At 38.1% G+C, this 25,177-nt stretch overlaps 1 protein-coding gene across 5 annotated transcripts in view; it reads right to left on the bottom strand.

Annotated features, from left to right (window-relative positions):
* The window catches only part of LOC5574988 (glutamate receptor ionotropic, kainate 2), a 605,301-nt gene extending 584,239 nt beyond the window's left edge, over positions 1 to 21,062 (bottom strand). For 3 of the 5 annotated variants that reach the window (XR_002499922.1, XM_021841970.1, XM_021841991.1), the window contains exon 1: positions 19,893 to 20,560. Coding sequence is in view for 4 of the 5 variants with exons in the window: in XM_021841970.1 (XP_021697662.1) it covers positions 19,893 to 19,974 (82 nt within the window). In the remaining variant the exon portion in view is untranslated. Of the gene's footprint in view, positions 1 to 19,892; positions 20,561 to 20,969 lie in introns of those variants that run through there. The other 2 variants (XM_021841975.1, XM_021841984.1) reach the window with 2 other exon arrangements.
* Between the last annotated feature and the right edge of the window lie 4,115 nt (positions 21,063 to 25,177).

Below are 25,177 nucleotides of genomic sequence, written 5' to 3'. Positions count from 1 at the left end.
GGCTTCCAGTCTGCTTGTCTTACAGGTCTCCGGGCTTCCAGTCTTCCAGGCTTCCAGTCTTCCAGTCTGCCAGTTTTCATTCCTCCAGTATTCAGTATTTTAGTCTTCCAGTCTTCCATTTTCCAAGTCTTTCAGTCATCCAGTCTTCCATTCTACCAGTCTTCCAGTATCCCAGTCTTCCAAGCTTTCAGTCTGCCAGTCTCCCAGTCTGCCAGTCACCCAGTCTTCCATCTTCTAGTCTTAAAGGCTTCAAATTTTTCAGTCTTCCAGTCCTCCAATCTACCAGATTTTCAGTCTTTGAAGCCTTCCAGTCACCCTGTCTTCAAGTCTGGCAGTCTTCCAATCTTCAAGTCTTCCGGTCGTCCAACCGTTCAGTCTTTCAGCCCTCCAATATACCAGTTTTTCATTCTTTGAAGCCTTCCAAGTCATCCAGTCTCCCAGTCTCCCAGTCTCCCAGCCTTCCAGTCTTCCAGCCTTCCAGTCTCCCAGTGTTTCAGTCTCCCAGTCTTCCAATTTTCCAATCTTCCAGTGTCCTAGTCTTCTAGGCTTCCAGTATCCCAGTCTTCAGTCCTACAATCTTCTAGTATTTTAGTCTTCATCCTCATCTAGTATTCATAATCTATTCTAGTATCTATATTCTAGTATCTAGTAATATAGTATTCTAGTATCTAGTATTCATCATCTAGTATATCATCATCATTCATCATCTAGTATTTTAGTCATCCAGTATTTCAGTCTTCCAGTCCTCCAATCTATCAGTTTTTCAGCCTTCCCAATCATACAGTCTCCCAGTCTTCAATTTGTCAGCCATTCTATCTTCCAGCCTGGCAGTCTCCCAGTTTGCCAATCTTTCAGTCTTTCATTTTTCAGTCTTTGAAGTCTTCCAGCCTTCCAGTCTCCCAGTATTTCAGTCTCCCAGTCTTCCAATTTTCCAGTATTCGAGTCTGCTAGTCTTCTAGTCTTCCAGTTCTCCAGGTTTCCAGCCTTCCTGTATGTCAGTCTTCCAATCTTCCAATCTTCCAGTTTTCCAGTCTCCCAGTCTTCAGTCCTCCAGTCTTATAGTATTTTAGTCATCCATTCTTCCATTTTTTAAGTCTCCCAGTCTTCCAGTCTTCCTTTCTACCAGTCTTCCAAGCTTCCAGTCTCCCAGTCTGCCAGTCATCCAGTATTTCAGTCTTCCAGTCCTCCAGTCTTTCAGTCTTCCTGTCTGCCAGTCACTCTGTCTTCAAGTCTGACAGTCTTCCAGTCTTCAAGTCTTCCGGTCTTGCAAAATTACAGTCTTTCAGTTCTCCAATCTATCAGTTTTTCAGTCTTTGAAGCCTTCCAAATCATACAGACTCCCAGTCTTCCAGTCTATCAGTCACTCTGTCTTCCAGTCTGGCAGTCTTTCAGTTTTCCAATCTTTCAGTCTTTTATTTTTCAGTCTTTGAAGTCTTCCAGCCTTCCAGTCTCCCAGTGTTTCAGTCCCCCAGTCTTCCAAAATTCCAGTCTTCCAGTCTTTTAGTCTTCCAGCCTTCCAGTTATCCAGGCTTCCAGCCTTCCTGTATGTCAGTCTTCCAATCTTCCAGTCTCCCAGTCTTCAGTCCTCCAGTCTTATAGTATTTCAGTCTTCAATTCTTCCCCTTTTTTAAGTCTTCCAGTCATCCAGTCTTCCTCTCTACCAGTCTTCCAAACTTTCAGTCTCCCAGTCTGCCAGTCATCCAGTATTTCAGTCTTCCAGTCCTCCAATCTACCAGATTTTCAATTATTGAATCCTTCCAGTCTTCCAGTCTTCCTGTCTGCCAGTCACTCTATCTTCAAGTCTTCCAGTCTTCAAGTCATCCGGTCTTCCAATCTTACAGTCTTTCAGCCCTCCAATCTACCAGTTGTTCAGTCTTTGAAGCCTTCCACGTCTTCCAGTTTCCCAGTCTACAAGTCTGTCAGTCACTCTGTTTTCCAGTCTGGCAGTCTACCAGTTTTCCAATCTTTCAGTCTGTCATTTTTCAGTCCTTAAAGTCTTGCAGTCTCCCAGTCTATCAGTCATCCAGTATTCAGTCTTCCAACCTTCCAATCTACCAGTTTTTCAGTCTTTGAAGCCTTCCAGTCACCCTGTCTTCCAGTCTGGCAGTCTTCCAGTCTGGCAGTCTTCCAGTCTGGCAGTCTTCCAGTCTGGCAGTCTTCCACTCTGGCAGTCTTCCAGTCTAGCAGTCTTCCAGCCTTCAAGTTTTCTGGTCTTCCAATCTTTCAGTATTCCAGTCCTCCAATCTACCAGATTTTCAGTCTTTGAAGCCTTCCGAGTCTCCCAGTCTTCCAATCTGTTAGTCACTCTGTCTTCCAGTTTTTCAATCTTTCATTTTTCAGTCTTTGAAATCTTCTAGTCTTTCAGTCCACCAGTCGTCCAGTATTCAATTCTTCCAGTCTCCCAGTGTTTCAGTCTCCCAGTCTAACAAGTTTCCAGTCTGCTAGTCTTCTAGTCTTCTGGTCTTGTATTGATTGTATGTTCCTTATTATTATTCTATGTAGAATATGGGTTATACAATATGCAATAAATTTAAAAATAGCAAGAATTAATAATTTACTGGTTAGTAGTTTATTGAAATTTCTGTCTTCCTTATTTACTGACTAAGGGCCAAATTCTTCACCTTCGCTTAAGCCGTAAACCACGTTTACCCATATAGTTAAACTAGGTTTGAGGCTTAAGCGGTGGTGAAGAAACTGCTTATAATACACTTTGAAATTAATGGAATCGCTTTTGTAACAGAAATAGCAAGCACTAAAATACCGATTTTTACCTAATTTGAAGTCGCTATTTTGAAAAATAGTAAAGGTTTTGAGATATTTACCGTGAAACATGCATTATTTATTGGCTTAAGTCAAGTTACATGCTAGTTTTCCAGCTTGTAGGCTGTTTTTTTTTTTGCTTAATTTGCTAAGGTACTTAGGTACTGAAGAATACGAATCGATTAAATAATGATTTTTGATTATTTGGAAAAGTGTTGCACGCTTCTCCCCTGACCGTTAGAGTAAGGTGGGGCAAAAGTTCGACCTTAGTGGTATAATCAAAGATTCCAGGAAAACAATAGCAGTTAAAACAAAACAAATACCATACAGTGAACCTTCAACATATTGGCTATAATTTTGCTGAACAAACTTGTGTCAAAATATTTACCCATTTTTGATTATAACAGTTTCAAAATTGATTGTCTTATTCGAACTTTTGCCCCACCGGTGGGGCAAGAGTTCGAATCTAGTGTGGGGCAAAAGTTCGCTGGCTAAAACACAAAATATCGATCATTTTATGACAGGCATTCTTTACACCAGCCGTAAACCTAAGTTTGACGAAAAATACACACTAAATTTTCATCAAAAAATTGCCCAAAACCGGGTTAATTGTAATGTACGCAAAAATAGCAGTTTTTCGCAAAACTAAGTGGAAATGTAAAATTTTGGTGACAGTTTTCACACGATCCGACAAATTTAACTAAATTTAAAGATAATATGTGGATTTTAGGCAATTTTTAATTTTTTCCGTGATTTTATATATGGGTCGAACTTTTGCCCCGCTGATTCGAACTTTTGCCCCACTATGGGCCAAAAATTGTTTTCAAGCATTTATGCAAAAACTAATACACCTCAAAGCAAACTTATGATAGGCCTAGAAACGCCCTTACATAAAATATTGAAAAAGATTTTATTTTCAATTGGTTCCATGCAACGAAATTTTGACCAAAAATTACAATATTCACGTCGAAAAACAACAAATAGCCATAACTTTTCCAAATCTCAATCGATTTTTATGATATTTGAATTGAAAGTCTCTTACTTGAATAGCATTCGAACCACCATGACATTTATAAGATTTGTTTTGAATTGAGCTAGAAATCTTAAAAAGAAACTCTTACCCCACTCGAACTTTTGCCCCACTTTACTCTATTATCAGAAAAAAAAATTTGTATCGAATCTCTGTGCTCACCAGTCGTTTTCTACCGCTAAGCAGCATGTCTGGGAAAAAATAAAACAAAACGTAGGACCCGTTTTGAAGCTAAGCCCTTTTTATTGTATAAGTCTACAAATTGAAAGTAAATCTTAAATATTTAAACGGGTTTTTATTGGCCGTGATTATCCGAAGTGGTATGGTTCAAATTTGGTTGTTTAAGTTATTTGTTACTATTGGGTGGAGTTTTTAATGAGAAGATTGTCGAAATGTTGAATTACGCCCTTTTTGAAGTGTAACCATAAAAAAACACTAATGTTAAAGAGATTAATTAGGCATTCTAATACCGTCCAGCATGTTAAAATGTTTTCAATGGCATATTGCACTTACATACTTACATGCTGCCAAAGTGTTTCTCAATTACCTGAAGCTCAAGCGAAATAAGGCATTACAGAGCAAATTTTGTATTATTATTATCATTATTATTATTAATAAAATATTGTTGATAAAATATTCAATAAATAAAAATGGAGTGGTGTTTGTATGTCACGAAATGACTTGAGAACGGGTCAACGGATTGACGCAAGTTTTTCACTGTTACACTCCTCAAGGGATGCGACGTGTTCGTGCGAGAAAAAAATTCGGGAGAGTCTCCGGAATAATTGGGATAACGGGAGAAGACTAAGGTGTCATTTTGTATGGAGGAATTCTAGACGTTTTCCAAGATTTACTTGATGGCAAGACAAAGTTTGCCGGGGCCACTAGTTGTTAATAAAATACAATATAGTTGATAATGGAATTCGGAGTAATGCCATTCTATGCACTCGAGGTGATAGTCTTCAGGTTTATGGTATTCCGGGTAATGGAGTACAAAGTTAAGGGATAACATTTTAAGAAGGTATATAAGTATGATAAAAAATTGAGTTGTTCATTTAGCATGTAAGATATCATTTTTTTCGATTGCAAATCGTGTCTGCTAAGTAACAGCTCACCAGCTGCTTGAGTGAAGACAAAAGAAAAAAAAAACTCTTTCTTTGGAAGCTAAACAAATTTTTCTATTGCGATTTTAAATTCCATTAAACAAAAAAAATAACGGATAATTGGATTATTTCTTCCATTTTGCACCGGTGCTTTGTTAATTTAATTTTATTACACATACCCATACACACACAGCTATTCATAACAGAAAACACAAGTACGAAAATTCTTTGACGTCTAATTGCGCTTTGATATACACCATAAGTTACACGTAAAATAACACAGCGCAACAAAAATGGCATTTTCACGTGTCTCAAGAATCAAATTATGTGTCTCTAGTAGATTTGGGGTTGCTGAATCTGATGTCGTTTTCAGAAATTTTCCAGCACGTCACAATTTTTAGCTACAGGTCGCCAAAGTTGTATAAAACATTGGTTTTATTGATGTTTACCTAAAATTTGAAGTATATTTTATCAAACTTTTTTGTGATCTTATCCACCAAGCATGTAAAAGAGGACTTAAACTTTCGTTTTAGATATTTCACGATTAAATTTAGATTAAACCGATTTTTTTAACATGCTTGCAGTCTCCATACAAAATTCTTCGTTACTCTTATATGGCAAAATACAATACTTCTCTATACCATCAAAAAATAACTTTTCCGCATGAAAAGTATTATGAACTTTGATGATAAGTATTGTTATACACATAAATATTGAATTCTGTGGCAAATTAGGCAAATAAATTTCCTTACAAGCTGGCAAACTTGCATGCAAGTTGGCTGAAATAGTATTTTTTTCATTTTCAACACCTAATATCTCAAAAACTAGACGTGCTATGATAATTCTGTAAACGGCAATGGATTTAGCAACCCTTAATTAAGTAAATAAAGGTATTTTGATGCTGGAGACAAAAACGTGTTCCACAGTGTAATCAGAATCGTGAGTACAAGGGTTCACCAAAGTTTCCAGAATATTGTGCTACAAAAACTAATTTTGTTACGTGATAAAATTGGCTCCGTAATGCCTTATAGCACTTGAGCCCATTAAAAAACAGGTAATTGTGAAAGACTTTTGCGGCATGCAAGGGCAATGTATTATTTAAAATATTTGAACATGAATAACGGTATTGGAATGTCCAAATAATCTATTTAGTGTTTTCAAGGGTTTCACTGGCAAACGAGCGCGTAACTCCAAATTTTGTTAATTTTCTCATTCAAAACTCCGCAGAATTCCTTTGAATTTGTGAACTAATACAACCAAAAGAGTGATTTTATTTTGCTCAAATATGTTGATTAGCTATAGAAAATGACTGGTGAGCATTGATTTGACGGAGATTTTTTTTCTGATAATAACGGTCATGGAAGCACCGTGTGTTGGCTATATGAAAGGAACGAAGATTTTTTATAGAGGCTGCAAGCATTATTTAAATTTCAGTTAAATCGATAATCAATCGGGAAATTTCAATGAAACTATGTCTCATACAAAATCTTATGTCTCTTTCTCGTGGTCTGTGAATTGCTTAACCAAAATAATTCATAAATAATGGTTTAATGATATTTATATTTCAACCAAAATACTAGTTTTATTTAAAAGTTGGGAAATCCCGGGACAAGCTAATATTTTTGTTCCGAATCCCGAGACAACAAAAATGGCTGGGAAAGGGACACTCTAGTGTGAACCAAAATTGGTTGGAAAAAAGTTGAAAATGTTTTCTTCAAACTTGAAAAAATGAAATATTTCTCCAGCTTATAAATTTTCAACATGAATTACAAACTGAATCATTTTAATGTCTCGCTTTTGATTTTAAAATAATTTTCCAGGCCGGCCATGTTGTATGCTGTACCAATATTAATTTATAACCATTGTTTTTTTTTTTTTAATAAATTCACATATGCATTTCTAAATTCACTATCAATAAGATCTTTCGTCCATCTCTGTGGAAGGAAATTATAAATTTTTCCCTGTAGGAAAAAATGCCTAAAAAGATTCACGAAAAATTCATTTGAAGGAATCTCGGAAGATAATTCAATTCGAGTTTCACGATAAATTCCTCAAGTAACTCCTCGAACTTAACTTGCACAAATTATTGTAAAAAGTTCATGTTTTCGGCAGAATCTTTGGATGTGTTTCTTGAAAAAAAATGTTGGTACATTTAGAGAAATTTAAAAAAAATCGGAGGAGTAAAACTATATCTTTATGTAATTCAATCGCATAGTGTAAGGAACTCAGGTTGATCCTGCTAGAACACAGGCCAGAACAAAGTCCTCGCTCAGTTCAGTAGTTCGGAAATGATCCAAACCGAACTAGGCCTGTTGCAGCCGAAAAGTAGTATTGAAATAATGTTTGAGGCTGTCCTTCAAAATGTATCGTGTGTTTGAGTAATTTGCCTTCATCATTGTATTCGATGAAAATCTCATCAACTAATTTAAATTTGTCGATGAGATCATGAATATCCTTCACTCGCACAAGGAGCACGAGAAGATCACGTCTTTCCGTAAAGGGCACGCCATCATCAGTATGCAAATTGGCAAATTTACGACACTGCTTCAAAGTTAAGAGGAACGATATATTTCGCCGGAAAATTTCCAATTCATCAACCAGTAATGAATATTCCAAATCATAATTCAAGGAAACTGTTTCCCACCATTCTCAACCCATCGAGTAAGTCCTCGCCGCGTCGGTAGTATGTGAAGTGAAATCACAAAGCTTCTTTCCGCCAATTGCCACCCCCTCTACTAACCAACCGCATAGCACACATCATCGCTCATAGGCACTTATGGTGGCAATAAAGCATTTCCCTCCACATCTCGTAGACGCGTCTGCCTCCTACTAGAACCAGAGAGTCCGACGTCTATCTTCCTCCATCAATTCATCATTCCGGACGATTTGCTACGGTTCCATCAAAAAGTATAATTTTTCATAGCGTGGCTGTCGCCAAAAGCTTTCCCCAGCAGCAAAACGGACGAGCAACAAAATAGCATCAAGAAGTGGAGCTTTGAACATTGGCCCCAATGCACAGTGGGAAAAAAACGGACTCAAAAAGGGCACCTAATTTATGCGACTGAATGCGGTTCTTGAAAATCTCCACATTGCTGGGGAAACATCTAGGGATGGAATGGTGACAGACTGTCATTGACTGTTTCATTCACCATTATCGTGTGAGAATATTATAACATAAGTTTTGAAAGCATTATGAGAAATTTTTCATTTTTGCAAGTATGAAGGAAAAATATCCAAACTTTTTTGTAATTACTACAGACGACACGCAGACTTCGTCCTTTGGCGGGGAGGCCTGCGACAACCGCAAACAAAGATTTTTGACATCCCTGAGGTAACTCAGGCTGACATACCTGTAAAAATATTGTATAATATTGGGGGTCATGCACAAATTACGTCACGCTCCAAGGGGGGGAAGGGGTCGAGCCAAGCGAGACAAGCCTTACAAAATTTTCGGGGTACTCATACAAAAAGTGTGACAAAGGGAGGGAGGGGGTCAAAAAAGTTGATATTTAGCGTGACTTAATTTGTGTACCATTCCTTGGCCCAAAAATGCTGCTTTGAGGAACACCAGCTCTTACAGGAAGACTTTCAGGCTTGGATTCTGATAAACCAGATAATTTCGGTTGATTCTAACAATGTATGGTGGAAAATTGATGTTTTTTAATTTTAGCTTTCATATTTTTGATTTTTTTAATAATAGTTCTCACTTCTTCCAAATCAGTCTCCCAGACATTTTCGAAAACGTTCTCTTGATTGAGAATATTTTCGATGTCCTGAGTAACTTGATTGGGCTAGTAAGTCCTACATTAAAATTGTGCGCACTTTCAAACTGCATAGCAAGTTTTTGAGCTTTTTCGCAATTAGTTAGTAATAATTTGTTTTCCCTGTTTCAATGCCGGTATTGGCTTCTGAGGTTTTTTTGATAATTTTCAAAAGGATTTTGGATTGAGAATCGCTTCATGGGATATTTGACATGTAACAGGGACATGATCAGAATCAAAATCAGCATGAGTAATCAGTTGGCTACAAAGATGACTAGAGTCGGTTAAGACCAAATCAGTCGTACATGGATTTCTAGAAGAGGAAAAACAGGGCTATCAGGGTATTCAATTGAGAAATATCCTGAAGGGCACTCATCAAATAAAATTCTGCCGTTGGAATTTTTATGAGAATTATTCCATGACCGATGTTTGGCATTAAAGTAACCAATGACAAAAAAAAATGAATTATTAACTTGCTGTCCAGTGCATTGAAAAGGCAAATAGGCAGCTATGAAAGTATATTTACCAAGCTGTATTTCAACAGAAATACACAAAGTTTCAAAAACTTTGGTTTCAAATGACAAAAAAAAAGTTGATGTTTTATACGTCTATGAATGATGATTGCAACTCCCCCACATGCCCTATCAAGTCGATCATTACGATAAACAAAAAAATTAGGATCTATTTTTAGTTTGGATCCAGGTTTAAAATATGTTTCAGTAATAACTGCTATATGCACGTTATTAGCTGTAAGAAAATTGAATAGCTCGTCCTCTTTACCATTCTGAGAACGATCATCCCAATTTAAAATATTTAAATTATTATTTATTGGATCCATTGGAAAAACGTAATCCAATAACAATTTGATTAGTAAATTTTATACCAACTTGGACTGCTTCAGTCATAGTGGTGGCTTTGAACATTGCATCAATCATTAGATTCAATTGTTCAGTTAGAAAATTAAAATCAGAGGCAAACATATCACTTGAAGTGGGTACATTATCTGATGATTTCCCGTTAGAATTTTCGGTAGACGAAGAGGCGGAGTAGAAGTTTTCTGTGGCGGCAGGGTTTTTTTTTATTTGATTTGAAACAATTAGAAAGGGGACTCATAGTATGACAAGGGGAGGAGTTCAAATTACCCGCTACGATATCGGCAAAGGATTTTCCTTGAGTAGATACATTCGAAATTAAAAGATTCGAATGGCTACCCGACGGATTAGAATTAGTTTGTTATTGAGCATGGTTATAATCTTCCTGATGGGTATGATTCCTATTCAAGCGATCGTTAACTGAAAAATGAGCATTATTCGATACTCAGGCAAATTCCGGAAATGATCGTTATCGTAACGGACATTACTGTTCATCTTCCTGGCACGAGCCTCGACGACTCGCCTACGCAAAGGGCAAGACCAAAAATTTGACTTATGATTGCCCCGCAATTGGCGCATATGAAATTATCGGTATCGTCTTTAGCGTGATAAGAACATCCGCAAATCATGCAATAAGCATCCATGCGACAGTTTTTTGCACCATGACGGCACTGATTGGGGCTCTGGTAATTTCTTCCAGGTTTCTGGAAATGTTCCCATGTCACACGAACATCAAACATAAGTCTAGCTTTTCCTAAAGCTTTAATATTATTTGAATCTTTTTTGATAAAGTGAACTAAATAATATTCTTGAGAAAATCCTTCCCGAACAATGCCAGATTAAGTTCCCTTTTTCATGATGATTACTTGGACTGGGGAAAATTCAAGTAAATCTTTTGGTCCATTTTTGATCTCTTCAGGTGAATTATAGTCACTTGAGAGACCTTTCAAGACGACTTTGAACAAATTTTCAGTTTTTTCGTCATAAGTAAAACATTTGTGCTTCTTCTCTTCAAGATGTTTGAGAAAAAGTTCGCGATCTCTAAAAGTTTCCGGCAAAACTCGGCAGTCTCCTTTCTTTGCGATTTGGAAGGAAACCTTGATTACCCTAATGGAGTCCAAGATTTCCTGCATAAATCCCCCAAATTCGGAACAACTGACCACGATAGGCGGCACTCTTTGCTTCCTCACTTGAATGAAAGAGCCTGGGCTAGAGGCTGCTTTGATATGGTGTTCGGAAAATTTGTCTAGAGCATCGAACTGATTGCTCATTTCGATGCAATTAATAACATTATCCATTTCACCCTTGGAAGAAAGTTCGCATTCCGGAAAAACGTTCTTTCTTCCATTCTTGCCACGTTTAGTGACAGTTTTTAATCCCACTTTTTTGGAAGGATGTTATGAACAAAAGAAAGAAGACGTGACCTTCGAGAGGTTTTTCCCCAAGACGGTGTTCAAGAAGGATTACCACCGCTAGCTTTCGCCAACGGGTCCAACGAAAAATCGAAGGCACGGGTCCAAACAAGGATCGTAAAGGGATCAATAGTAGAAAAAATAATACTGAAAATACTGTTTTAGTAGCATTGAAAAGTACCGTTTTTAAATTTAGCACTGAAAAGTACTGTTTTAAGCACTGAAAAGTACTGTTTTATTGCTTTAGGTAGTTTTTTAAAAACTTCCAAGAGCAGAGAGAATTCGTGTACGAACAGCACGAAGATACGATGCGCACTGAAAGTAGTGGTTCCCTATTTTGCCAGACGAACTTTTAATTTCATGAAGGATGAAGATTTTTTTTTTTTTCATTTATTCATTGCTATCTGATTTCATACTTATTTACTTTTATTACTATAGATTTCATACTTATTTTTGATCCATCCAACACAGGCGTACTTCAGAAAATGTTGGAAAGTTTCAAACAGACCCCCTTCAACTAGTGGTGAAAGTTTTCATAAAAAAGTATACCTGGAGTGGATGAGAGAAAGTAAAGCTTGCAGATGTTGTTTCATGCTCTTTGAATGTTAATGTATAAATTTATTTAGATTTTTGCACTTTCACCGCCGTTTTGCTCCCCCTCCACCCTAAAGCTAAATCCTGGTTGCGCTACTGGTCATGTTTATTATACAATTCTAAAGTAGCACTGAATACATAAACTTTGCATTGAGCTATGATTTTTTAGTCAAACTTTTTAATTTCATGTAACTTGTGTCGTACTTGGGAGGGATCGAGACCTTCTAAAAACGCACAATATCAAACAAAACTGAGGCAGTTCATCCAAATTTGTCATGTTCATTTAAAAAAAGTGGATTGGTTCGGAACACATATTATTTTGTTCAATTTTGAGGAGTTTTGATACACAACCCCCTTAAGAATTTGAGTTTTTCACAACGCTGATAAAAGTAAAGATTAACATTCACTATACATTTTAGCTTTCAATGAACCCTACAGAAATTCGTTACAACTCTTACGGCCAATATTCATCTTTTTCAATCTGGCTATTCTATTAAACTAGACAAAATCTCCCGCAGGATGCTTTGGAATTATTTCTCACGAATCTTCTGAAAAATTACCGAACAATCTGTAAAATCTTTGCACAAAATCATAAAGAAAAACAAGGAAATGGCCCGACCGGGAACCAAACTCCCGACCTACCGATCAGGAAGCAGGATTGCTACCACTAAGCCAGCTTTCACTGCTTGTTAATGGTGTGCAAAAACTGAAACAAAAGAAAACTCATATCTGCCAGAGCGGCTTTCACACGATTTCACCAAAGTTTGGTGAAAATAACACAGCTAAAAATATGTTATAAATTACAGTTTATTTTCGTGCACATATTTGGAGCATCAAAATAAATTGAAATGTCAACGATAAATCGCTTATTTTTCAATCGAATTCACTTTAAATTTACACGATCCTGTAACATTCCAGCATCTTTAGTTGAAAATCAAACGTGATGGTATAACAAAAAATGAATTTGGTTTACTTTTACTATCTTCTTATGTTTACGCTACATGGAAATTTAATTATTTTTATCTGTGAGTGCTGTTAACGAACTGATCGTTAGTATTTCACATATTTACAGTAAAATTGTTTGTTTCACGAATTTCTTCTGGTAAAATAGTAGATTTCACGGATTTTCTTCGCGCAGAAAGAAAAATCCATGTAAATTTCAGCGAAAAATCATGCACATAAAGGGAATGCCATATATGTCGTAAAATTACATCGACATTGTCGCGTAATCAGTTAGAGTCCATGCTAGATAACACGATGTTTAGCGGAAACTTACATGATGTTATTGTGACTTTACACGATGTGACGTGTAAATTTGCGACATTTCTGGTTTTTCCTTCATGTGCATGATTTTACACAACAGAAATATTAGTAGCAGAACGCTAGTGGCGTTGTTGTCACAAAACTGATTTTATTTATTATTACCTTAAAATGTGGTTTTTCATAGTTTGTTCAATACTAAGTCGTTGTTTTGGTTTTTATAATTAATCTGACACTTTGAGGCCCGGTACTCACGCTGTCAGTTCGTGGCAAACTGGATGTTGGTAACACGAACAGCAGCAACATTAGCATTCTTAGGTTAATGCTTCTACTGTAGACACATTCGCAAATCGACCACGTACAGCACTTCTCCGACATAAACGATGTCAGATACTATCGCGACGCAAACATTGACTATGACCACTACCTGGTGAAACTGTGTTCGAAACTATCCGTCATCAACGATGTACGGTACCGACGCCCGCCTCGGTACAATCTAGCGCGAATGAAACAAGCAGATGTCGCCAATGCGTACGCGCAGCATCTTAAGGCAGCGTTGCCGGATGCAGGCGTGCTTGATATAGCCCCTCTTGAGGACTGCCGGAGGACAGTCAAACCAGCCATTAAAGACGCTACCAAAAGCATTGTCGGATACGTGGAACGGAGTTCAAGAAACGATTGGTTTGACGAGGAGTCCCAGGAGGTTTTGGAGGAGAAGAATGCAGCGCGGGCTGCAATGCTGCAGCGTGGTACGCGACAGAACGTGGAACGATACACACTGAAGCGAAAACAGCAAACCCGCCTATTCCTGAACAAAAAGCGTCGCCTGGAAGAGGTGGAATACCATGAGATGGAGTTGCAGTATGCTGGAGATGGAGTGCCATAGAAACGCGGATGTTCTATCAGAAGCTCAACGCATCCCGCAAAGGCTTCATGCCACGAGCTGAAATATGCAGTGATAAGGATGAGAGTATTCTGAAGAACGGACGCGAGGTGATTGAACGGTGGAAACAGCACTACGATGAACACCTGAATGGTGCCGAGGACACAGGCATAAAAGGTCAAACAGCGAAGGTGATGGCTACGTCAGCACTGCGGACAGTGGAAACCAAAAAGCTCCTACTATGGGAGAAGTTAAATATGCCATTCAACAGCTCAAGAGCAACAAGGTCGCTGGTAAGGATGGTATCGGAGCCGTACTCATCAAGATGGGCCTGGAGAGATTGGTCGCTTGTCTGCATCGGCTGATAGTCAGAATCTGGGAGACGGGACAGCTACCGGAGGAATGGAAGCAAGACATTATATGCTTATATCTACAAAAAAGGCGACAAACTTGAGTGTGAAAACTATCATGCAATCACTATCCTAACCGCCGCCTACAAAGCGCAATCCCAGATTATCTTCCGTCGTCTATCACCTATAGCAAACGAGTTCGTAGGAAGTTATCAAGCAGGTTTCCTCGACGGCCGCTCGACAACGGACCAGATCTTTTCCGTGCGGCATATCCTTCAGAAATGCCGTGAGTACCAGGTCCCTACGCACCACCTGTTCATCGATTTCAAAGCGGCATACGACAGTATTGAACGTGTAGAGCTATGGAAGATCATGGACGAGAACAGCTTTCCCATGAAGCTCACAAGATTGATTAGAGCAACGAACAAAGCGCTCATTAGACCGGTAGATCTCCACGGGTATGAAACGTGGACTATGCCGTGGACGCTGGTTGCCTAGGACGATCTTCGGCGTCGTGTAGAAGAGCGGTGTGTGGCGGAGAATGATGAACCACGAGCTCGCCCAGGTCTACGGCGAACCTAGTATCCAGAAGGTGGCCAAAACTGGAAGGATACGCTGAAGCGTTACTCCAGATCAAAGGTAGGGGTGCTTGACCCATCCGAACTAAAAATTCTTTAATCAACGTCCATACTTAGCTTATAAGTTTTAAATCCTAGGTGGGAGGCTCAAAACATTCTAGAGGAGGCTTAGACCTTCCTAGTCTACCTTCTTATTCTTCTTTTCGGGCGTTATGTATCTAAAAGGATAGAGCTTGCTTCTCAGCTTAGTGTGCTCATGAACACTTCCAAGTTATGACCTAAGAGCTTTCGTTGCCAATTGACAGTTTTAGCATGTACTTTCGTGTGCTCCATATACTAGGAAATCGAGAAACCGAAAAGATCCTCGACCGTTGGCAATCGATCCCACCACCCTCAGCTTGGTCTTGCACAATAGCTGCTCGTTTACGGCTTCGGCTATCTACGACCACTAAAGTTTATATCATTTATTCCGGCTGGTCTTTCTCCAACAAATTTTCGTAGAAATACTTAGAGAGCTTAATGCAAATCATTGAAAATACAGATACAGACTTCTATTTTCTTAGGTTCTTCAGAAAATGCTACAAGGATCCCACAAGAATTTACCAAGCATTATTCATAAACCTTAAAAGAAGAAGAAGAAATTCATTTCTAAATAAGATTTTAAGGAATTACTACAACGAATATACAAAATATTCTCTTTTGTGAATATGTGCAGAATTCTTTTGTGGATTCAATGAAAGAGTGCCTGGAAAGGTTTCTTTAAAAATTCATGTGTAGAGTTTTTTTACAATTTTTTCTTTTGAATACGAAAAGAAACTTGGAAAAGTATTCTTCAAAAATTCTCTCAAAATTTATTCCAATTATTTCTCGAGGAATTGCTATAAGTTTATTTTTAGAGATTCAAAGAATATCTGCAGAAAACCTTTCATTCAATTATTAATAAAGATTTCTACTGGATTTTTCATGATTCTTCTAAAAGCAACCAAATGTTTTCAATAGTTCTTCATGGAACTGTTCTGTGCAATCAATTATGAATTTCTTCAGATGTTATCCCAGTTGTCCATGTTTTTTTTTTTGCAATTCTTCTAATAATTAATCTTATAATATCTGTACAAACTTTTATCCCGACATTCTTTTGGATAATCGCTAATATTTTATAGATTCCTTTGGAAAATTTTGAATCTCTACATGTTCAAGTGTTTTTCGTTGGTTTAAGTCCAAAATAACATTTTGTCTGATTTTTGAGATTTAGTCACACCCCTGGGTTAAAACTCAAATTTTGGGAGCATTTTGTTTTCCGTGTCCAAACCTAATTTTGGACAATATTTTGATGAAAATTTAGTGTGTATGGTTCTGCAAACATAAGTTTGTGGCTGGTATAAAGTATGCCAGTCATATAAGTATCGATATTTTGTGTTTCAGTGAGCAAATCTTTCCCCCACAGTGGATTCGAATTATCTGTTATACAGGTTGGACTCGATTATCCGGAGTATCGATTTTTTCTCACTCCGGATAATCGAATCACTAAAGGAAAAATTAAAATCTGCGATGAAAGAACTTAACTATTATCTTTTTTTGTTGTTTTATTTATATGACTCAGGGGCGTATCCAGAAATTATTTCTATAGGAGCATTAGGGGTCTTGAGAAGAAAAATATACCAGCATACACAAAAAAAACCTCTTTCAAACCCCTCTTTTCCTACCTACGTCCAAAACTGCTAAAGCATTCATATTGTATATTGCAATACTAAATTATCTCAAATTAATAAGCATAAGCATTGATGACCGTACAAGTCGTAGTTGCTAGTCTGTGATTGACCGAGATAATCAAAATTGTACAGGGAACAAACAAATGCAGCTTGGGAGTAGCATATCATCTTCAATGTACAATTTCGAAAACTCCAAACTTAGTAACATCAATAACGGCGCTGGCCACGTCCTTACGGTCATCGGAGAAGGGAAGGAATGTTAGTGTGGCACCCATTGCTACTAGAAACCGAAATCACCTCTGTATTTCCATGGTTTTCACAGGAAGGAGTTTTTGTTAGTGGAAGGGGTTCAAAAGCTACATGATCACCTTGGTAAGTGATGCGATTCATGTAGCCTCAATTTAAAAAGTTATCAATCAGTGCGTCGACATTTTTAATGTCAAACTATTCAAAGTTCAGTTTAGTAATTGTGAAAAATAAATTAAAAAAAAATAGGTACATCTGTCTCTTCTAATAAAACAGGAATAAGGGCTTATGCCGACACTTATAGTGACGAATCATTCATAGTTTGTTTAACGAATAAATAAATATAACATTGAATATAATGTAGGAAAGACCTCACCAAATTCTTACTCCAGCATTGGGAAGCACTTTAGCACACAAGAGAAATAGAGGAGTAGAAACTTCAATCCTATTTGCTTCCTTGGATAACTGCATGCAAAACGGGTTCCTCCGCAAATCCAACCTCTTCTCGCTAGATCCAGCCGCGGCTCCTGTTGCACAATACCACTATATGGACTATTCTTCCTATAAATTGTTAGTCTCTATAACAAAATCAGGACTGAATCGAATGCGAGCACTATTAAAAAATTCACGCGCTTGCACTTGACCATTCTGCCGGCCGAATGAAATATCACTTCATACTAAATTATAGGATGTCCCAGAAAGTATGGGCACGACTTTACCATACTGCCATTTCGAAACTAGTGCAGATAAAAATCTGATTTTCACGCATATTATTTTCGCACTTATTAAGAGCAGATTTTGAATTTTTAGTAATTTTTCCGCTACCTGTTTGTATATGGTGTAACATTTATGGAAGCTCCTCTTATCAGGTTTGCACAAATCGCGTTATATCTGAGCGACTCTGTTGTACAAAATTTGTGCTAGACTATAAAGTACGTACAATAAAAATCTGAAAAATATATTTATCATTGCTGATACGATAAATGATCAAACCATCATCTATTTTATTGAAAATCGTAAACTTAAGTATATGAAATTTTAATAGAAACTCAAAATCCTATTTCAGCTGTGGTCGATTTTTAAAATGGTCAAACTAAGTCCTTGTATATCCGTTAAATCATGTAAAAATGTACAATTTTTGTTGCCTATCCAATATTATAGATATTTTACTTAAGTACATATGAACTGAATTGTTTTAATTTATATTGAAAATACCTGAAAATCTATGATTTCATGAATTTATCTTATATGGAAAAAACAATTAGCGATTTTTAGAATTTTATCATTTTTTTTTTTTTTTTTCAAATATTTTCTAGCAAAGCCGAATCAAAAACAAAAATTCTTGTGGAACATCTTCGATACAATGTACTTGAACTCACCACACCGATGGACTTTGATAAAAACATTTCTTAATAGTTGAGTTCCAACAAAACTCGAAAGTAGGGTCTGTGCTGGCTAGATAAGAATTCTAATATTTTACTGTCAACGGTTGTTTTATCAAACAAAATTTCAACAAACATTATTTGAAATACCCCAAAGAAAAATACAAAAATATAAAAAAAATATTTGTGTGGAAAAATATTGTGATATTATTTATCAAAATCATGCCCATACTTTCTGGGACTCGAGTCTATAATTCCGCATAATCGAGTCCGATCTGTAATTGAACATTACTAAATATTTTGACACAAGTTTATTCAGCAAAATTGTAGTTTTTCTGGAAGTATCGATTATTCCACTAAAAACTTTTGCCCCACTTTACTCTAAATGTAAAAATACAAGAGAGAAGATATCTGTACACGAATTCCAAGAGAAATCTATGAGCAATTTCGGTAGGCAGTGAGTAATTTCTTTACTAATCTTTCGAAAAAATATCTGGAGCTATCTCTTGACCAATTCGTGTGAGAAGTAATGAAAGAATTCATAGAACATTTCTTGTAGAAATTCCGGTGAGCAACCGTCATGGAAATCTATGATCAAATTTCTATTTTTATTTCTCGAAAATACGGATATTTTCAGTACCTAAGGATTTACGTAACGTAAAAAATGTTGGGATAAAAAGCTGAGGTTAGTAGCTCTTGATGTACCTTCTATCTTATAAGTGCCTTTATTTTCAAATGTTCGGTAGTAGCGCTACTTTCGATTCAACGTCTAAAAATACTGTGGGCTTCGTGACCGTACGGTTAGTGTTACCAAGCATTTAGCCGCATCGTTCCAAGGAATGTGGGTTCGATTCCCGCTTTAGTTCGGAATACTTTTCGTCAGAAATGTATTTCGACTGTGCCACTGGGCGTTGCATACTAGTCCGTTGCCTAGTGTGGTGCTTCCTTCAAAGGGCTAATCCTCCACTGGAAGCATTAACGTGTCGATGTATTTTTTTTACTTATATTTCTTAGGTAATTCCTTCAGCTTCATCACTTTTACGGATGTTCCGAGTTGTTGCGTGGACCAAACTGACCACGTAAATCTGACATGCTGTTAAACAATCCATACTATGCAGCTGTTTTAATTACTACTATCACCAAGTATTTCATATTCCAACAGGAACTCAGATTAATTCTGATACACAGGTAGAACAGGGCCAGATTTTAGTTAACGAGAATGGTTTTAGCTTTGCTAGATAGCTTTTGTTGAACGCATTGAATTTTATGAAACAATTCAATTATCCCGTTATTTCCCTCTTCCAGCTCGGATAACGGATGTTCCGGATTGATTATTGAATCATGATTGGCCAATTTATAAAGAAAAACCTGATTCACAACTAAGTCACTAGACCTGTCATCTATGTGGTCAATAACCTTTAAATAATCCCCCACGACCATGTTTGAGTTGGCTATTGCAGATTATGAAGTTTAACTTTATATTTCTAATAAGTGAATAATCATTCCATGAAATTGTAAGGAAGAGAAAGTAAATTTCCAAGTTATTGTCCAAGGTCGGTACCACTGTGTGCCCTACAAGCACAACCAACGAAAAGGCAACGAACGGGGGCACAAAACACCAACAGTCATGTGGCAAAACAGTTGTCCAAATCTCGTGTTTCTCTATGTTTATTGTGCAGAGAATTTGTACCTATACTTTGTATCTCTACACGAGAAAAAAATATCGCTGCAATCATGTTTTGCATTGTCCGCTTTGCTACTCAACTTCACAGCATTCCCCACATGTGCCGAAAATCCTGAAAGTACGTGACTGTGTTGGTACCGATGGCAACACAGACGAAACACACGAGGATGCCAAAATATAACGACGGACAAATCTGTGTGAATCATTCTCGCAATAATTCGGATTTTGCTCCTAAATGTATGCATGATGTTATTCATGGTGGACTTACCGATTCGGATGGTGTCCGGAAGGGCTTCAGCGACCAGCAGGATCCATGCGGCAAATGCTAGGAACGATGTCAGATGTTTCATGATGAATTGAACTTTGCTGTTTAGATACGGATTCACTAGAAGCCACACAATTCACTATCCCCCGTTTCCGGTTTGGTAAGAACTACGACACTGGTTTTGTTATCTGCAAGCAGCCAGCTGTATTAACAAGCACTCCGTTTTTCCGAAATAATCTACTTCAAGCTACACTACACTTTGCAACAAAACACAAAGCATCACGAGAAAGGGGCAGCTTCCATTCTCTAGGCTTTCCCCAGCATCCAGCGAGATGCCTGCTACCTTCCGCAGAACTTCACTTCCGACCAAATCATCCACGGCGACAACGGCTACGACGACGAAAACCCACGACAACGACTCGCCAGCTACCGGATTATCCCCGTCAGACAGAATTCCGATTATTCGCTATTCTTGCTGCTGGCTAGCAAACGTCAGGACGTGAAAAATTCACCCACTTTTTGACACTTTACCTCCCCACACTATTGTATGTTGTCTCCCTTTTTTCGCCACTTTTCCTTGGCCCAGCATCCGTGTCACACGGGATGCCCCAGGCTCTGGGGCACCAACACTTCCGAGTTAGCCACGCGCCCCACTACAGCTCTACAGATATTAGCGATTCTACCCCATTACCCCGAATCCCATTACCCCGAATGCCATTAACCTGAACGCCATTACCCCGAATTCCAAAACCCCGAACGTCCCATCACCCCGAATGACATTACCCCGAATTCCAATATCGCGGGGAAATGTCATCAATATCATCATGTCATGATAATTGTAAATTCGGGGAAATTGCATTCGGGGTGATGGAATTCGGGGTAATGGTACATTTGGGGTAATGGAATTCAGGGTGATGGCAATCGGGGAAATGGCATTCGGGGTAATGGGGTAGAATCGATATTAGCGTTGTCCAGAAGCGCCACCCGAAATTCAACAATTTGCCTTCAACCCGGAAAAATGGCGCTCGCTATCCGAATCCTGCTGCAGGAAAATTACAACGGAGCAAAGAACCCAAATACCGAAAAACCGAATCGCAACCCCAGACAAGGGCGCCAGTCCACACGAAAGCGAAGAAGAATCTCTCACCGCGAGCGTCCGTCTCGAACTGAGGATGCTGCGAGTGGTCCTTGTTGACGACAGGTCGCGCTTTGGCTTCCGTTTGCGTTTCTGGCTCTCGTCCCCCCTGCACAATTGGGGGAAGAGAGAGAGAGCAGCCCACCAACACTTTTAAAGCCACGGATAGGAAACGCTCTCTGTTTACGTTCTCTTCCGTGGATCCACTGGGGCAGTGGAGCACTGAGGTTGCATGGTTTGGTAAGGTCGCATGCGCTTAGAGAGAGGTCCATGTGGCTGTCAGATTGCAAATACCTGCTGATAAGAATTGTTTATCTACATCCTTCGGAGCTGTGTAAGTGAACCCCCATCAGCATGGGGATGACAATGTTGTTGTTTGGGGATGCTGCGTGCATACGTTTGAGTGGGAGCAGATTAGATTTTGAGCGAGAAATCTTCATTCATGCCAACCTCAAGTTGGATGCTCACAACATTGAGTACAGAGAGCTTTGCCGCTATAAAAGCTTTCGCAATCGACAAGTTGTAAATGGAGATGAAGCATGGTCTATTTCAGCTCAACAGCATGAACAAAATAATGGAGACGCATGGTAGTTAGTTATACACCGAATGAAACACCACAGTCAAAAGCATGTCACATTATCGTAGTAGCACATGAGACCGACAGACATGTTCTTCAAATTCCAATCGGTTATATAGGGGGATCTTGTGTGGGCAAAACGCTGCCTGAAAATTACTATGGAATGAACAAGTTTTGAGGTAAACACGCTATGCAGATTGATGAAACATTGCAAAGAGTGGATACCCTGAGAATTTGATACATTTCGAATAGCTAAACAGAGAGATAGAACCAAGGAGTGGGACAAGATCAGTAGGATCTTGAGGTCATGAGTTGCTTTGAGTAACTCTCAGTAACTCGACTTGCTCGTCATTATGTTGTTTGTTTAGCAATTAAACATTTTCGTATCGTGTCGGATGCAGCCGACATTACTTATCTTAGTTATGTTGCTGAAATGAATACTAGAATAAAGCCACTTGTTTCATCTTAGTTGAAATATAATGTGAGAAGAGTGAATAATGTTGAGGAAGCTCTAATTGTGCCCATACTGTGTTAATTATTTGCATTATCCACTATATTACCCCACCAAAACGTAAACTTCTAAACATTGTGACGGATTGGCATCTGATTCACTGTTGGCGCTTCCCTCACATTGTCACATTAAACTAAAAGTAATCAAGTAAAAGTATATGCAGTAAACCATTTTTCTATCTTTATTAACGAGATTTCCAGCCCTGGGCTAGTTCATGTAGGGATCAACGGTTTTACTTCTCTGTCAAAGGAAGTCATCACTACAAATTTCACGTCATCTGTGACTATCTGCGCATCTAATCAGGTCCTAGAAAAATATCAAACATCTCCGAGCAACATTAGTTGAAACCAGATCTGTAGCATCAATTTGCTTCAATCATTCTGATCGTACATTGTAAATAAATTAATTTCTAGCAACCACAAATTTGACTCCTTCTTTACACAACTGAGAAACAGTGTGCTTCTTTGACATAAGTTCTCATCGAGTCGCTTGGTTTACTGATATACAACACATCATAAAGATCAACAGATTAATTAGCTGATCAGTTATTGCGCAACACTTATGAATCCTATACATCAGCGTAAGAAAAAAAATGATTATTATTTTGTTTCCTTATTCGGCCATACGACCCATTCGGCCATGCGACTCATTCGGCCAAATAGCATTCGGCCAAATGGCGTACAGCCAAACAGCTTTCGGCCAAATGGCCGGACACCGGTTCTTATGTAACATTTCCGATCATCTCGTTTGCTATTGTAGAGTGTTGAAGTGAAATCTTTTGCAATCTTTAACCATAATACAGATGGTTAAAGACTGGGTCAATTGATGATGAGATTATTTGGTGAAATAACACAATGATTTATATTTAACATAACGTTTTCGTAAAGCTCCAGGTTGGGGCAACATACACTCCGTTGGTCGGGGCAGAACGACCCATTGCAAAATAAACTACAATTATAAAAGTAAGTAAAAGTTAGGGGGTGCGAACTGAAAATCAGCAAGCAGCCAGGCTGCTGTCATTTTAAAGTTTTCATAAAAATAATCCGAATATGCCTAGGAGTGTGCGGACATTACTTAATTACGCTAAAAAATGTTATGCATTTCATGTGACACTAGAACTCTCCACTTTTATAAAAGCCTAGTAAAATGTATTTCTTACTAATGGAAGGTCAGAAACTATCTGATTCAGAAGATTTATTGGATTTATTACCAGTATCAATCTGCAGTAGTTTTGTGTGAAGTATGTTAAATGTGCACCTTGAAAATTGTTTCCTGCGAGACAAGCAACGGTTAGCACTGGTGGAAAAAAAAGTGTTCAAATTGAGAGCTCAAAATATTCGAGTTCGCATCCCTCAGAGTAAAAGTAAAGCCTTTTCCTATTTTATTATGCACAATTGTATCGTTTTGTAAGCGAAAACCTTTGTTTAGGTGTATCTTGTCTCAATTTTATGGTTCGTTCTACTCCGAAAGTGCAACATGCCCCGCATCATAAATTCACGCAAAATTAGTATTGGAAAACTTATTTTATTCCAACAATCTATTAAAATATCACTCAACACCTTTCGGAGTGCATACAAATCTACTACAGTCGACTCTGATCATCTAGATAACGAAGGGACCATCGAGATAGGGAGAAATCGAGACATAGAAAATTTTTTTTTTTTTTTTTTTTTTTCAATTTGTCATCGTAATAGACTGTTTTTCATAACGCCAACCTGTCATGGAATGGCCTACTTTTCCACATTGTCGTATGAGTCTATTTATTACAGAACTGAAAAGCGTTTAGTAATGACTCATTACGCAACACATTTTAGTTGCGTAATGGTGCTGTTGGAGATCGAGTAATCGAGTTTCCAATATGCTATCTCAGTAACCCGATCAAGACATAGCCTGGTAACCCGATTGTTTGGAAGTATCAACAAGTGAAAAATATGTTCACCAGTTGATCATTAGTTTAGTCTGTAATTAACCTCCGTCCTGTGAAGATCAAATATAATTTGTTTGTTAGTTTAACCACTGTCTTTCAATACCCTCAAGAGGTTCATTACGAAACGCTTTTCAGTAACGTAATGAAACACATTTTTAGAAAAACGGAGAGGTCTGTTCTTAAGCTTTGTGTAATTATCATTATCAAAACAGTCAAGGTAGTGAGCGCAAATGTTGGAACTTCGAAACTGTACTGGAAATCAGATGAATATTTTCCGCTCCTACTGTGGCTCTGGAATCTTCAGCTGAAACAGCATGCATAAATATTCAAGTATTCATAAAAAAACTATCAAAGTTACCCCGTTTTACGGTATGCATTATGAAGGGGCTGAAAAAATCATCGACATAGGGAGAGGCACGCTATGTCTGAACCAGACGATTATGAAAATCGAATGTATGGAAAAAAAATTCACCGATAGAATATTTTAAAACTTTCCAATTATGAAAATATATATCAAATACTGATCTCTAGCGAGAAAAAATCCGATGTACATTCGGTTTTAATAATCGTCTGATTCAGACATAGCGTGAGAGGTATCGAGATGTACAACATCTAGATGTGGAGAGTCGAAAGTAGATCTTTTCATAACTGATGTACCAGGTACTGTCGTAAAACAGGATCTCTCATCACGATGTGATTTTTTTTTCTCGCTTCGGTACTCATCAAATAGGCATGAAGACTGTATCAGCTACCATGACTATGTTAATTTTGCTTCTGTTGCGGTTTCCATTAACTGGAATTTGTTTTTCAACATGGATAACCCTGATAAAATGCTTTTTAAATTGACCAAATTTCATACAAAAGGCTTATGAAGGGGCCCAGATAGCCGTAGCGGTAAACGCGCAGCTATTCAGCAAGACCAAGCTGAGGGTCGTGGGTTCGAATCCCACCAGTCGAGGATCTTTTCGAGTTGGAAATTTTCTTGACTTTCTAGAGCATAGAGTATCTTCGTACCTGCCATACGATATACACATGCAAAAATGGTCATTGGCATAGTAAACTCTCAGTTAATAACTGTGGAAGTGCTCATAAGATCACTAAACTGAGAAGCAGGATGTGTCCCAGTGAGGACGTAACG

The sequence above is a fragment of the Aedes aegypti genome, chromosome 1, assembly GCF_002204515.2.
Source record: "Aedes aegypti strain LVP_AGWG chromosome 1, AaegL5.0 Primary Assembly, whole genome shotgun sequence".
Lineage (NCBI taxonomy): Eukaryota > Metazoa > Arthropoda > Insecta > Diptera > Culicidae > Aedes > Aedes aegypti.
This window is presented reverse-complemented; position numbering and strand designations above follow the sequence as displayed.